The 16849-nt window shown below is 41.0% G+C and overlaps 1 protein-coding gene across 4 annotated transcripts in view; it reads right to left on the bottom strand.

Moving 5' to 3' along the window:
• Window positions 1-16849, bottom strand: part of LOC128014368 (WW domain-containing oxidoreductase) — a 194483-nt gene that overhangs the window by 167064 nt on the left and 10570 nt on the right. For all 4 annotated transcript variants that reach the window (XR_008183533.1, XM_052597943.1, XM_052597944.1 and 1 more), the window contains exon 5: window positions 12219-12325. Coding sequence is in view for 3 of the 4 variants with exons in the window: in XM_052597943.1 (XP_052453903.1) it covers window positions 12219-12325 (107 nt within the window). In the remaining variant the exon portion in view is untranslated. The remainder of the gene's footprint in view (window positions 1-12218; window positions 12326-16849) is intronic.

Below are 16849 nucleotides of genomic sequence, written 5' to 3'. Positions count from 1 at the left end.
ATGTAATTGATTAAGTTGAATTTTCAGCATCATTACTCTAGTCTTCAGTGTCACATGGTCCTTCAGAAATCATTCTGATGATTTTCCTGCTCAGTAAACATTTCTTAACGCTATCAATGTTCGAAACAACTGGGCAGCTTTATATTTTGTGGAAACGGCAAGACATGAATTAAATCATTTTTAATCAGTTTTTATGCTTTTATTCAGCAAGTGCTCATTAAACGGATTAAAAATGTCACTAAAAGGCATTTACAGTATAATGTCCCAAAACAGTTTACAATTCAAACTAATTATTTCTATTCAAGGAATCTTTAAAAATAGATAATAAAAACCATTATAAACGACGTGCAGTACTTATTTATGATTATTGGGCAACAATAATCGAAGGACCATGTGACAGTCAAGGCTGGAGAAATTATCAGCTTGTAATAATGCTTCATAATTATAATGTTATAAACTAATTTTTTTGTTGTTTTCCCCAAGACTCTTAATTATTCCAAACTTGACTTGTAGTGTACTACACCTAGTGTATTCTCCTAAATCACAAGCACTCACACAACAGGTTCAAGGAGCCCTTCTCAGAAGAGCAGCGCGCCCCACGGCCCCGGGGTGCCCAGCAATACTCGCGGTCAGCATTCCAGACGTGTCACTTCCTCTTTAAATCCACCAGCCTTCACCCATGATCAAGGCCAGCCTCCCGAACCCCATGCATCGACACGACACGGGACGTTACTACACACATGCTCCCAGGCTCTTCCTCCAAACAAACCCGGCTCCAAATCTAACACACTCTGCATCTAGAGCAGGCAGAGGAAGAAAAAAAAACAGGCTGAGAAAACATCAGTGCATGATCCTGCTCTTGCCGCGGATTAGCTGTTGTTTTGCACGATCCACTTAAGCGAGGTGCATGAATTTGACCTCAATTATATTCTGTTCAATATTTGAGTCAGAGCGCTGAGATTGGGAGCCTCCAGTTACATCATCAAGGGTTAAACGGAAGACTAAAAGACTAAACTGCAAGATCTCGCAAATAACTTGGATACACAAAGCAGTGGCGGAGTAAACATAATTAGCCTCCTTCTTTGTGCAGCTAATTCTGCTGATACAAATACACTTTTTGGTCCATCTGTTTACCCCATGTTGTTTTCAGTTTTTAAACACTTCAAAGCCATCATATTTACTTTCTCCGTCTCTTCACCCAAAAACCAGACTAAATACTGAATTGTTTTTGTCAAACAATGTTTATTCTCATAGCTTCAAATGAACTACAAAGCAATTAGACACAAACAGGTCTGCAAAGAGACATTTCATCTATGGCTGTGCTTGAGGAGCTTTGTAGGTATCCGTGCCACAAGTTTCTTACATAGTTTTTTCCACAGACAAAGCAACACTTATAAAAACGAATTAGCTATACTACAATTACACTGATCAGACACTATTTATTCTTCTCCAATCAGAGCAATAATTACTGAATGAATAATAATAATAAGCGAGCATCTCATTTAGTGACAACAATAAACTGTAAAGTCACGATGAAACATAAGTAAAAACGTTTTCTTTTGTAGTGTGAGCTACATCTTAGAGAAACAGAGTATCAGTAAGAAAAAAACAGGGTAGGACTTGGTTACAATGCTCAGTAAGCTGGCGATTTTCGCCGACATGAGTGAAAGTGACCATGGATGCTCTGCAGTGAATGGGTGCCGTCAGAATGAGAGTCAAAACAGCTGATAAAAGCATCACAATAATCCACACCACTCCGGTCAATCAGTTATTGTCTTGAGAAGTGAAAAGCTGCACGTTTGAAAGTAACTAATCTATATATTTTTTTTTTTTACTTGAACAAATCCTCTATCTATAATACTGCTTTCTCCAGTGAAAAAGACCTGAATTAGGAGAGAAATATGCACAAATAAAGCACTTTTTTCAAGCCAAAACTGTTCTAAACAAATACTGTGCTTTTGATATAAGAGGACACTAGGAGATGGACTAGAGGAAGCGTTATTATGTAAAACAGACTCATATTTTAACTGGAAACAAAGGTCTGAAGTAAAAAAAAAAAGTAAACACCTTAATAATAGATTCATTTTTTATAAATACGCAGCTTTTCACAAGACATTAACTGATGGACTGCAGTGGTGTGGATTATTGTGATGTTTTTATCAGCTGTTTGGACTCTTATTCTGACGGCACCCATTCACTGCAGAGCATCCATTGCTGAGCAAGTGATAAAATGCTACATTTCTCCAAATCTGATGAAACAAACTCGTGGGCATCTTGGATGAGCTGAGGGTGAGTAATCGATCAGCAAATTTTAATTTTTAGGTGAACTGAATGAACTGTCCAAACAGTGCTTCAAATAAGAGGAAATGTAGTCAAGCTAGTAGAATAGTTACTTTTACTAAGTAGCCCCTCGCCTCTATGGTTTATTCAGTACTAGCGCCCAACATGACAGGAGCCGACTGCATTGACTAAACAACGTCCAAAGACCTCGAAGTCTAAACACAGTCAGTTACCTAATTACAAAGACTGGTCTATGCGCTGCAATGTTAATACGCTCTTTACGCATTACAAGGTTGAGCTTTCCTCCCATCAGCCCTCAGCGGAGAGGAGGGCCAGCCCTAATTGGTTCCAGAGCTCACCCTAACAACACAACACCGCTCATCTCCAGCCGACGCGCCGTGGGTTAATTTTCATCTTGATTGTAAATACGGTTTCATGGAAACAATGAACACATGCTAACACGGAGCTAGGTAGGCAATTAACATGATTACAAAGTACCTCATTACCATTTTGACACAAGGAGGAAAAAAGTGTGGCTAATGCTCTTAAATGGGAAAAGTGGTTAAGTTATTCTGCTGGACATTAGACAGGCCTTGATCTGAAAACAAACCCTCCCGGGGCTCTATTAAACCTCTCTCCCAGGATCATGAATCAAAGATCAGCACAATCTTATAGACAATCAAGAAAATTAAGCATGGACCCGACCCATAAGCACAACATTCCCAAGTACTCGACTACAGTATATGCCATCACAACTTTCATCATTAGCCATCAACTGCATTCGACTGAAAGCTAAATCAGTAGAAAGAAACTATATATATATATAGAATATAGAAGACTAACTATGGGATGGATTCACAAAGCATTAACTGATATACTATTCCTATATTCCCTACATAAACATTTTGTGGTCTAAAACATTGAAGGATGTTCTTTTCTTGCTCCTTAAGATTATTCTAAAGACAATCCCTAATTCAGTAATAAATAAATAAATAAATCTTATCACTAGTTAAACAGCAGCCTGTCAAAAAAAAATGCGTTTTACATATTTGAGAATATCTTAAGAATCTTTCAAGAACAGCATTTAGTAAAACATTTTTACAGAATTTCTTAGAATTGATCTTATTAAATTTCTTAACTTTTTTCTTCAGATTTTCATGAATCTGTTATCTTAAAAACATTGTTGTGAGTTTATTGTGATTATTATGGTAATCGTATGGTACGTTTTTTTGTTGTGCTTCAAGTTGACCAGCAGGTCAACACCATTCAATCAGAGAACACCAAAATAGTCAATTTCTTCTTAAATTTCTTTTTTTTTTTTTTTTTTAAAGAAGTTTTCTTGAGAAAATATTTAAGAAATGTTCAGAAATGTCACCTCTCCTTGAACTGTCACCTCTCCTTGAACTGTCACCTTATCGTGGTGGAGAGGTTTGAGTACCCGAATGATCCTGGGAGCTATGTTGTCTGGGGCTATACGCTCCTGGTAGGGTCTCCCAAGGCAAACAGGTCCTTGGTGACGGGCCAGACTAAGAACAGTTCATAAAACCCCTTATGGCAAAATTAAAATCAAGGACCGTGACGTCGCCCGGCATGGCGCAGCCGGGGCCCCACCCTGGAGCCAGGCCCGGGGTTGGGGCTCGTATGCGAGCGCCTGGTGGCCGGGCCTTCCCCCATGGGGTCCGGTCGGGCTTAGCCCGAAGGAGTGACGTGGGGCCGCCCTCCTGTGGGCTCACCACCTGCAGGAGGGAGCGTAAGGGGCCGGTGCATAGAGGATCGGGCGACAGTCGAAGGCGAGACCCCCGACGACCCGATCTCTGGACACGGAATCTGGCTTTAGGGACGTGGAATGTCACCTCGTTGGCGGGGAAGGAGCCTGAGCTTGTGCGGGAGGTCGAGAGGTACCGACTAGAGATAGTCGGGCTCACCTCAACGCACAGCTTGGGCTCTGGAACCACACTTCTTGAGAGAGGCTGGACTCTCTACCACTCTGGAGTTGCCCATGGTGAGAGGCGGAGGGCTGGAGTGGGTTTGCTAATAGCCCCCCAGCTCAGCCGCCATGTGTTGGAGTTTACCCCGGTGAACGAGAGGGTCGCTTCCCTGCGCCTTCGAGTCGGGGATAGGTCTCTCACTGTCGTTTGTGCCTACGGGCCGAACGGCAGTGCGGACTACCCGGCCTTCTTGGAGTCTCTGGGAGGGGTGCTGGAAAGTGCTCCGACTGGAGACTCCGTCGTTCTACTGGGGGACTTCAACGCTCACGTGGGCAGTGACAGTGACACCTGGAGGGGCGTGATTGGGAGGAACGGCCCCCCTGACCTGAACCCGAGCGGTGTTCTGTTATTGGATTTCTGTGCTAACCACGGTTTGTCCATAACGAACACCATGTTCAAACATAAGGGTGTCCACCAGTGCACGTGGCACCAGGACACCCTTGGCCGGAGGTTGATGATCGACTTTGTGGTCGTGTCATCAGACCTTCGGCCATATGTCTTGGACACTCGGGTGAAGAGAGGGGCGGAGCTGTCAACTGATCACCACCTGGTGGTGAGTTGGATCCGATGGCGGGGGAGGAAGCTGGACAGACTCGGCAGACCCAAACGTACTGTGAGGGTCTGTTGGGAACGTTTGGCCGAGCCCCCTGTCAGAGAGATCTTCAACTCCCACCTCCGGCAGAGCTTCGACCGGATCCCGAGGGAGTCTGGAGATATTGAGTCCGAGTGGACCATGTTCTCCACCTCCATTGTCGCTGCGGCTTCTCGGAGCTGTGGCCGTAAGGTCTCCGGTGCCTGTCGAGGCGGCAATCCCCGAACCCGGTGGTGGACACCGGAAGTAAGGGATGCTGTCAAGCTGAAGAAGGAGTCCTATCGGGCCTGGATGGCTTGTGGGACTCCGGAGGCAGCTGACAGGTACCGGCAGGCCAAGCGGACTGCAGCCCGGGTAGTCGTGGAGGCAAAAACTCGGTCCTGGGAGGAGTTCGGTGGGGCCAATGGAGAAGGACTATCGGTTGGCCTCGAAGAGATTCTGGCAAACTGTTCGACGCCTCAGGAGGGGGAAGCAGTGCCCTACCAACACTGTTTACAGTAGAGATGGGCACCTGTTGACCTCAACTGGGGATATCGTCGGGCGGTGGAAGGAATACTTCGAGGATCTTCTCAATCCCACCGACTTGTGTTCCGTTGAGGAAGCAGTGGCTGGGGACTCGGGGGGGCACTCGTCCATCACCCGGGCTGAAGTCATCGAGGTAGTTAAAAAGCTCCTCGGTGGCAAGGCACCGGGGGTGGACGAGATCCGCCCCGAGTACCTCAAGTCTCTGGATGTTGTGGGGCTGTCTTGGCTGGCACGCCTCTGCAACATCGCATGGCGGTTGGGGACAGTACCTCTGGACTGGCAGACCGGGGTGGTGGTCCCTCTTTTCAATAAGGGGGACCGGAGAGTGTGTTCCAACTATAGGGGGATCACACTTCTCAGCCTCCCTGGGAAAGTCTATGCCAGGGTACTGGAGAGGAGAATTCGGCCGATAGTGGAACCTCGGATCCAGGAGGAACAGTGTGGTTTTCGTCCCGGTCGTGGAACACTGGACCAGCTCTATACCCTTTCCAGGGTGCTGGAGGGTTCATGGGAGTTTGCCCAACCAGTCCACATGTGTTTTGTGGACTTGGAGAAGGCATTTGACCGTGTTCGAGGGTGCTCCGGGAGTATGGGGTCGGCGGCTCCCTACTTAGGGCTGTTCGGTCCCTGTACGACCGGAGCAAGAGCTTGGTTCGCATTGCCGGCAGTAAGTCAGACCTGTTCCCGGTGCATGTTGGACTCCGGCAGGGCTGCCCTTTGTCACCGGTTCTGTTCATAATTTTTATGGACAGAATTTCTAGGCGCAGCCAAGGGCCGGAGAGTGTCCGGTTTGGGGACCATACGATTTCGTCGCTGCTTTTTGCGGATGATGTTGTCGTGTTGGCATCCTCAGACCAGGACCTTCAGTGTGCATTGGGACGGTTTGCAGCCGAGTGTGAATCGGCCGGGATGAGAATCAGCACCTCCAAGTCCGAGGCCATGGTTCTCAGTCGGAAAAGGGTGGATTGCCCACTTCAGGTTGGTGGAGAGTTCCTGCCTCAAGTGGAGGAGTTCAGGTATCTTGGAGTCTTGTTCACGAGTGAGGGAAGGATGGAACGTGAGATTGACAGACGGATCGGTGCAGCTTCTGCAGTAATGCGGTCGCTGTACCGGTCTGTCGTGGTGAAGAAGGAGCTGAGCTGTAAGGCAAAGCTCTCGATTTACCGGTCAATCTACGTTCCTACTCTCACCTATGGTCATGAGCTGTGGGTCATGACCGAAAGGACAAGATCCCGGATACAGGCGGCCGAAATGAGCTTTCTCCGTCGGGTGGCTGGGCGCTCCCTTAGAGATAGGGTGAGAAGCTCGGTCACTCGGGAGGAGCTCAGAGTAGAGCCGTTGCTCCTCCACATCGAGAGGAGCCAGCTGAGGTGGCTCGGGCATCTATTTCGGATGCCTCCTGGACGCCTTCCCAGGGAGGTGTTCCAGGCACGTCTCACCGGGAGGAGGCCCCGGGGAAGACCTAGGACACGCTGGAGGGACTATGTCTCCCGGCTGGCCTGGGAACGCCTCGGGGTCCCCCCGGAAGAGCTGGAGGAAGTGGCTAGGGAGAGGGAAGTCTGGGCGTCTCTGCTTAGACTGTTGCCCCCGCGACCCGGCCCCGGATAAGCGGAAGATGATGGATGGATGGATGGATGGATGTTCAGAAATTTCAATTTAATAAAATAAAAAAATGCATTAGTTATGAACTCCTTAGAATTGTAAGAAATTGCTTAACTTCTTTTTATTTTGTGTGTAAGTGAATCTGTTATTATCTTTTCATGTTAAAAATTAAAAATAATAGTTGAGTTTATCGTGATTATTATGGTAATCTGCAGTGCATAAAGACACATTTTGAGGTACTTTAAGTTGACCAGCAAGTCAGCGCCATACAAAGTGTTCTTAGAAATAACTGTTGAAGAAGTTTCCAGAAATTACAATTACCATATTTTTCGGACTATAAGTCGCACCTGAGTATAAGTCGCATCTGTCCAAAAATACGTCATGACGAGGAAAAAAAACATATATGAGTCGCACTGGACTAAAAGTCTCATTTATTTAGAACCAAGAACCAAGAGAAAACATTACCGTCTCCAGCCGCGAGAGGGCGCTCTATGTCTTCAGTGTAGACTACAGGAGAACTGAGCAGCATAGAGCGCCCTCTCGTGGCTGTAGACGGTAATGTTTTCTCTTGGTTCATGTCTCTTGGTTCATTTCTCTCGGTTCACGTCAAATTAATATTGATAAATAAGTCGCACCTGACTATAAGTCGCAGGACCAGCCAAACTATGAAAAAAAGTGTGACTTATAGTCCGTAAAATACGGTAAACACAATTTAAAAAAACTGCATTCTTACAAACTCCTTATAATATATATATTTTTTTTTTTTTGTGAATCTGGCCCACATTGAATAAATAAATAAAAGAGTAAAAAAAATAAAAAAATAAAAGGTAGTCCATGCAGTATATTTTAGATTGAAATCATAAAAAAAAAAAAAAGAAATTACGTATTTATAAAAAACGTATTTCAGAAGACACTGTCTGATCAATGAATGACAAGCACACACGAAGTCGCCAGACCTGTACGAGCCAGCAGGGCTGTTTTTATCTGCTCTGCAGCACATCTGCCGTTTAATTCCTGTCTGTCTTTACTGTGGGCCCCATCGCACACCATAAAACCTCCACCCGCTCAACCCCATAAACACCACCAGTGTGCTTCTTATTCTGAAACACACTCATAACACAAACATTCAGCCTTCCTCAAACGTCTGCGCTTCTGAGAATCTGAACATACATGAGCTTATCTGAGAGTTCAGTTAGTCGTCTTCTGACAAATCTGTCGTTATCAACAGCGCACCACAATGAGAGGTGAAGAGCTGAGCCGGTGACCCCGAAAACAGTGGCCCTGCACTTCCCCCCGACCTCACAACTAGCTTTGACCTTCAGATGAGGCTTGGACACCTCTGTCCACGGTTAAGCCCGGAGGATCTGGGAAGCAGAGATGGATGGGTTCCCGGCCGAGGGGTTAAAGCAGACGAGAAGCAGCGCGTGCGAGGAGCAGAATGCTGATTCAGCGTGACTCCGCTCTTTTCTGCTGTGATTACTGAAAACGGGAAGATGAAGGCATTTACGGTGTGATTAGTAAGCTTGTTCACACGAACACCCAGATCTGCAGAGCAGCCTGACCTCCTCTATAAATAAACCATTGTTTCTCTCAGGACAATCAGCAATGTTTCAGCGCAGGAAATGACATCAGCAGACAGAGCTGTGTATCACAAGGGCCCGATGTCACAACACTTACATATAAAAATATATAAAGGACTAAATAACCGCAGAGTGTCAGTAACCTATGCACGGATTAAAATTCATCTAAACGTATTAACGAAAAATATTTTGTTGCTCGGTCTCTATAGATAGATATCTTGAGAGAGAGAGAGAGATAAATGATTTATTATTATGTAATGCAATATGTATATTTGTCACTAAACATATACAGTAGTTATACAGTATTACTATTACTTCTATAAAACTTTTAGAAAAGATCTGAAAAAATAAAGGATTACATAAGTGCATTCAGTGTAGATAATGTAATTAAAAATACTATATTAGTATGCATTAAACACAATATTAATAAAAAGTACAATATTATATAACATTTTAATATAAATTAAACAAATAAATACCCACACGCTTATATCACTAACTATTACTACTACTATTAGTAAAGTTGCAAAAATGAACAATTACGTATGTGCACGTATGTCTTCTCTTTTTTAAGATTTGTTATTGCTTTATCATATATATATATATATATATATATATATATATATATATATATATATATATATATATATATATTAAATCCATACAAAGAGGGATATATCTGATGCATCTATGAAGGTTGTATCAATAGATTCTTACAGCATTCTCAAGTTAATGCTAGATTTAAAACTAGATGTATAAAACATTTTTATTTATTTTATGTATTCAATTAATAAAATTATGAAGTGAGTTAGGGTGAAAGGATGAATTTACAAACAGCACTGAATCACCTCTGAACTTGTCTGACAGATTTATCTCAAATAAATCCTTTATACACTATTTTTGATCCTACAGTTCAGCAGCATATTTGACCCATGCCTCAAGAATCCCTTATGGACTTTCTTGACAGGATCATTGTATTGCACGTGATACACTGCAGGATTTGACTCTTGATCAGCGTTAATTCTCTTCACTAATTCTTTCCTTACTCTTCTGCAAACCCTCTGCAATTGACCTCGGACGTAGATGCGATGACCCTTCATTCTGTAGAGTCCAAAACATACATCTTTATCAAAAAAAAACCTCGGCGTGAGAGCATGGGAAGACACGGAGAGTACATTCATCATTTTAACGATTAATTTCCTTGTCCTGTCCTTCCCCGGATCTATTAATATCATTCCTGAGGTGTAAGTATGCATTTCCCGTCGATGAGATTTATTCTGATATCATACCGTCCATTACTCATCCCGCAGCACCTGCGATTTAGGACTCAAATCAAATTCAATATTTTTTTAATCAGAATATGAAAATCTTAACTTGATCAAGCCATCTTCAGGTATTACTTTCCTCATTTCTCACAAGAGGAGTCGTGAGGGCTCATTTTTGGAGGATTAAATTCGAATGTTTTGCAATAATTGTTAGAGAATGAAAAATTAAAATTCCCAGCAAGGTGTCAGTAAACATTAATCAGATGGTCCGGCTTTTTTGCCAGGTAATTTGCCTTAATATTTAAATGTTCTTTAATAACTCTGATTATTAAAGGATTCTGTGGATGTCTCCGTACTGTTTCTCCGCTGGCGGATTGCGGTGCGCTTGTAAAATGCCTCAGAGCGGAGCTGCTACATTTATTAAAACACGCCGTGATTTGAAGCTGTCGGGGCTGAGGAATTATCTGCCGTTGAGAGGGGGCTTTGTTCAATTAGATATCGCCACTGCTTTAAAACACTTTAGATTCCCCTGTAATCCATTGGCATCCTGTAATTAATCAACTAATTCCAAGTCTCAGGATGGCTGTAATTACAGCACCTCGTAATAGCTTATTCTTTCTGCTCCAGCACCTACATTTCATTTGTTTATTTTCTCACACTCATAAATCTAGGGGAGTGTCAAGAGCGCCACAATATTAGTGCAATAATCAAAGTTAATTATCAGACGGCCCTCGTGCCCCCCTCCTGCTAATAATGGAGGCTATCAGAGAGATAGGTCTCGGCTCGGGCTGCGAGCACACAGCCACGGGCGAAAACCCTGCCACACGACTTCCAAGACGAGATGAATATTAATTAAGAATTAGACTGTAAAAGTGAGAAATTAAAAGAGGAGTTGAAAGCTAGGGGATCTTTAGGAGACTTTTGATTTGCTACTGTTAAGACCAGTTCAAACGAAGAACATTAATGGCAAAAAGATGACTAAATATTTTTATTTTTATATATATATATTTTTTTATTGGTTGTCATTGTTCTTATAAGTCATCAACTGGGGGGAAAATCATCTGAGAGTGAATCCAATGATATTGTTCTTCAGTGTTGTTATTGTTATAGTTGTAGTGTGGACTTCCCTATTCTTGAAGGATTGAAATGATTATTAAAGCTTTATCCCTTTTATACTAAATCAAGTCCCTATTTAAGTGGTGAAAATAGATAGAAACTTCAATACCTTCAGTAATGATAATAAAATAAAACCGGACCCAGGACAAGACCTTGTGGCACCTCTATGACAGGAAACAAAAACACTTATTGTAACGACATTTACACTGTTTAAAATAGTTTTATAAATCTGTATTTTTTTCCTAGAAAAAAATCTAAATATCCTTAAAATTTACTTGAAAAGCAAAACCTTGTAAGATATGACTTTGTCTCACAAAAAATCTTGATTTAAATTTAGCTTTCACATTAGCAAATAATAATTAACTTGTTTCAAGCATAGACCTTACCAAAAGTTTTTTTTTTTTTTTCCTATGTGGATTTTCCTATTTGACAGAATTAGAATTGTTATTAAAACTTAACAGTTATCATTATAGTTAATGTCTTTGTTATGAAGAGTCCTTATGAAGTACAAACTATTAAATGGAAATATTTATCAGCTAACAACAAATATGATAGGATTTTGTTGTTCTATTATGACTATGGTTGGGCTGATAGATGGTGCCATCGTCCATCGCTGATGGCTGATAGACATCATGATTTTGAGACAGCATCATGATTCCTCCTCATAACCCCACCCCCTTTAAAAAAAATTCATTTTAACATTTCAATCATACTGTCATGTGTATAGGTCTCATCTTTTTTTTTACTTTATCAGAATTTTAATCCATCTTGCAGATGACCTGGGAACAAAGGTACACTTAAAAGGGTGACATTTAAAACTAAATGTCTTTTCCAATTTCAAATATACAAATCACAAAGAATTGTTCATTACCTGTAGCAATATCATGAACCATAAGCATCACTTGGCCACTGAGTGTAGTTTCTTGGTGGGAAATGGACGTTTTAAAAATTTCAGTACCAACTGGAATCGCAGTCTGTACTTTTGAAAAATAATTTGTGTGGAATGCACTGAGTTGCTACCAATGAGGAACATTTTAGTTCATATCAGCGGAGGTTACATATCAGTTAGGATGCTGCAATAGACAGCAGTGAGACAGCTCACTAGGATTTAGATTTAGAAAAGCGCTAATGACTCAAAGCTCCACCTAATCGTGTGACTCATGAGAAGGCAGAGATGCCAGCTACACAAAACGTGATTTATGAAATGTAAAGGTCACACGGGATGACGTCCATTTGCAGAAGGAGTCAGTGTGTGTGTGTTCGTACTCACCCATTCTTCCATGATCAGACTCGCTGCTTTACTGGCACGACTTTGGTTTCGGCACGCTAAGATCACATGAGCACCATGAAGAGCGAAAGATCGGGCAGTCTCAAAACCTGCAGATAGGGTGTGGGTGGATAGACAAAGGGATGGTAGAAGACAGAAATAAAATGATTAAGATAAGTCACTTGACCACGATAAGTTTACAGTGCTATTGCTGTTATTTGCAGCAGCTCAATCCAAGCAAAGGGTGCATGGGTCCTTTATCTTGAATTTATTCCGCTTCAGACCGAAAGTCCATTTTCAAGTGACAAAAATTATAAAATTAAAGCACAGAAACTCCAATAGCTTCAGTAAGGATAATGAAATAAAAACAGACCTAGGACAAGACCCTGAGGCACCTCTATGACAGAAAACAAAAATGTATATTGTAAAGACATTAACAAAGCTAAAATATTTTTTTGTAAACTGTATTTTCCTTTTTATATATATATATATATATATATATATATATATATATATATATATATATATATATATATATCCATAAATAAATTAATTTACTTGAAAAGCAAAACCTTGTAAGATTGAATTACTTGTAAGAATTAAGTTGTTTTCTTACTTCATTAGCTAATTATCATCCTGTTTTTAGAAAGCATAAACCCCACCAAATACCTAGATTCAGAATTTAAATAAAAACATAGGGGTAAAGAAAACAATTTACGTAGTTAAAATATATTTTCTGATGCAGGTCTTAAAGAATTAGTTCACCCAAAAATGAAAATTAGCCCATACTCAAGTCATCCTAGGTGTATATGACTCTATTCTTTCATTGAGTCAGAGGTGACGTATATAGAAACATAATAATCACTTTAATGAAGCTTGCGTTAGCACTGCACATGCGCCTGTGAATCTCGTGAAAAACAACGTTTGTTAACAGGAGCAAAGGAAGTAAACTTTCCTTAATTTAGCAATGGAAAACCAGTATACTCTTGGCTTAAATCAAAATCCTCTGACATTCTTCTTTACAAATCCTCACTTTATACTAATTAGTGACCATTGTTTTGTTTTGATCTCTCCCCCTGCGCTTCTGCGTTCATCACTTCTGAGCGGAAAAAGCACAAAGCCAAACGCATACGTCATATGCACGGAGCTCCTTCCATGTACAACAGTGATCACAAGCTATATTAAATTGATTACTGCATTAAAATATGGTTATTTTGCTTATAATTTTATTATAAGAAGACTTTTTATTCTTTTGGACTGATGCACTGCAACACATGCTGAGTGCCACAGCTTGAAATATCAAAGACAATTTTTACTATAACTCTGACTGGATTCATCTGAATTAAAAAAGTCATAGGATGACTTGAGGGTGAGTAGTTTATGGGCTAATCATTTTTTTTTCTTTAATTTACTCTAGAAATAAAATTGCACAAGATATATATATATTTTTTTTTTTTTGGCTTGTACTGGAAAACAGAGGGTGGGGGGGCACGGATTAAGAAAAAGTAACAAAAATAACAAAGAATAAATCATTAAAGGGGGAATAAAGTCTTTTATGTATCAACTTCCTCACAAAGCCCATGATCTTAAAGCACTTCAAAGCTAATGTGATAAGTCGCTCCATCACAGAGCGTAAAGATATTTGGGCCTCATTTAGAAATTGCTCTGATGGTTGCCTCATATCAGTTTCTCAAATTAATTTTGGAAATAGCCACTCTAAATGGGTCAGTCAAACCCAAAAGGTAGAAACAATGATCTAAATATATACGGTACGGGAAGGCAGAAACACAAAACATTTGCTTCTCCCAAAAAGGTTATATTTGGGGGGACTTGGGGTATTGTTTTGGCTGGTTTTGCTGACCTGCCTTTTTGCATTGTGCCTTTGATTACAGCAAGTGTGTTTAAAGTTTCTCTTAAGCTGGCATCAGCACTTTATTACCCGGAGTGGGCACCAGTCATAAAGGTACACGTGTCTCAGAATAGATACTGCGAGAAAAAGCCTCAAGTTCATAACAATGGCTCAAGTTTGCAGACCTGACATTAATAATCAAGTTATAAAAATCAGAGGGAATTTCAGATGGGGCGAACGGTCTATTTCGCCATCATACGGAGGACACAGGAGGTCAAACCTCTAAATTGATAGTGTCCCACGACACCAGGGTGAAGAACACAGCAGTCAAGTAGGCAACACTTTTGAGCTTTGAGGGTTTTTTTAAACCCATAATCCTCACATACATGTTTGTATTTCTGCCAGCCATATCTGCTCATTAAAACCAGAGTTTAATTACAGCAAACTGTCTGAAAACGCTAACAGGTACGCGCTCTCTTTGCATGACTTTTGTCGTAATCGTAAACCAGACACAAAGATCTTTTCCCTTGACAAGCGGGAGCTCAAACGTTGGTCTAAGTGTGGAAGCGGCTAGCAGGTGAACTAAATGTGCTGTGTCGCCGCATGGCTGTTTCACTGGCTGGCCTGCCTGCTCTCTCTGACTGTGAAATAACCCTTGGCCATTCTGCTTGTAAAACATATTACGCTGTCATGGCTCAGAAAAGACCTGACAGGCCAACACGGCTCAAACAGAGAGGCACGACTCCATCGCTCTGTGAACCCTCTCCAATGCTGGGAATTATGGGTATCAGTGGATATGAAAGTTGGCAGCTGTCACTGATTGTGAGTGACAACTGCATGCACGTCAGAGGTTTTTCCCTCTTGAGTTCACTCATGATGGGAGACCTGCACACTCATTCCCAAATAACAAACCAGAACCTGCAATCTTTTTATTTTTATGCACAGGAAAGGAGCGTGAACCTCACCAAACCTGAACATTGCCGGCTTATATTTCAGCCCTAAATTAAAATAAAGAAATAAGATAAGCCAGAATTTCAATTTTCAATTTCATTGTTAGATTATTTGTGGAATAAACAAACAAATGTTATTTTTACTTTAATAAAAAAAAAATCTTAAGTAATTTTTCATGCATCACTGTAAATATTACCAGATTGATTGATTTATTTAGAGGAGGCATAAAATGCTTCGGCATTTTTTGTTTTAGTGACTGTGAGTGGCTTTGTCTAAATAAATAAATGCATATTACTATAGTTCTGTGATTAATGGCTTGTGAAATATTAATATATTGTGACTAATGTCTTTAATGCTTTTTTTTGTTTTATGTGTGTAGTGTAAGTATGTGTGCATATGAATGCAGGTATTTTTACTACTGTTTTATTATATATTTGTTCATTGCAAAACCATACAAATCTAATTTAGCAAGACAAAGCAACTCATGGTTACTGAAAAAGCAAATGCACCTCTCGATGAATAAATAAATAAATTAATACACAATGTAATGACAATATGACAAGAATAATTAAAAGGTAGAAAATAAATGCATTAAAAAAAATCTACAAAAGCACAAGAAATATGTAAGATTTACAGTAATATGAAAGGCTCTGAAAACACACTGAAAAATCTCTTAATGGTACAATAATTACACTTTTTTAAGACTAAATAGAGTTTAAATATATACTGCATAGAGTTTGAAGTGGGATGTGACCCAGGTGTGTGTTCATGAGATTTTCCCTGGACTGAAAAAGAGAAAGAGGGAATGGTATTGGAAATGCACTTCATGCGAGTTCCCCAACACACACACATATGTAAAAACCCTTGATTGATAGTCTGGCCTTCCTCTTCTGTGCAAACTAACCGAGTTTGACAGTGTGCCGGCGTGATTCCGAGTCACAGACAGTCGGGACGATAGCGTGGATTAAAATGAACTTTAATTAGATTATGTTTTAATCTGATTTTCATTAAAGGTAACTAGGAGGCCTAATTGTGAGGAGAGAGCTAAGGAGTATTACCCATTAAAACTCAAAATTGGAGTAGGATAAGAACTCCTCTCTGACAAACCAAGCATGGAATTCAATTTTATGACACCTTATTAGGAGGAATGGAGAACGCCGTGTGTATCTGCACAAGGGGCTTCCTTCGAGAAACACACACCAAAATACAAACAAGAGATGGGAGAATTGAAATGCCTTTCCTGCCGGCAAACAAAATACACATTTACTCCCAAATCCATAAAATGACAATTAAGCACCGCGCTTTCATTGTCGCATTAGCGTTGATCAAAAGAGCAGCTCGCAGTCACCTTGTAAAAATCGTGGCGGTTGTTCAGCCTGAAGTGTGAATTAATCAACACTGTTGTTTTTTGTAATGGAGAACAAATTAGAACATGTTTAACGACAACAGCGACCCGCCATGTATTATTTATGGAAAATAAGAGGGGCTTGACATTAATTTGGACGTAATGACTCTGCTTGTTCGTCAAAGAGAGGCGGTGAGACCCTGCACACGTTGGGGGAGAATCCAGCTAAATTAGCATGACACTTCATCGAAAAAGAAATAAAATAGCTGTCGGTCAGCTGCGTTGAATTTTACTGATGTTTGCTTACACAAGCATAATATTGCTCACGCTGAGGGTCAGCGATCTGAACAAACCCTCTGACCTTAAAGATCGTGATTTGGTATATAACGCATTGTGTGGATGCCGTGAAGACGGGACATTCCAGAGGTGACCTCTGGGTCAGTTGATGGTTTTATTGTTTTGCTAAGTTCTTCTGCGGGTCACTTCCTG

This window comes from Carassius gibelio, chromosome B25, assembly GCF_023724105.1.
Source record: "Carassius gibelio isolate Cgi1373 ecotype wild population from Czech Republic chromosome B25, carGib1.2-hapl.c, whole genome shotgun sequence".
Taxonomy (NCBI): Eukaryota; Metazoa; Chordata; class Actinopteri; order Cypriniformes; family Cyprinidae; genus Carassius; species Carassius gibelio.
The sequence above is the reverse complement of the archived record's forward strand: the minus strand, read 5'-3'. Positions and strand labels throughout refer to the sequence as shown.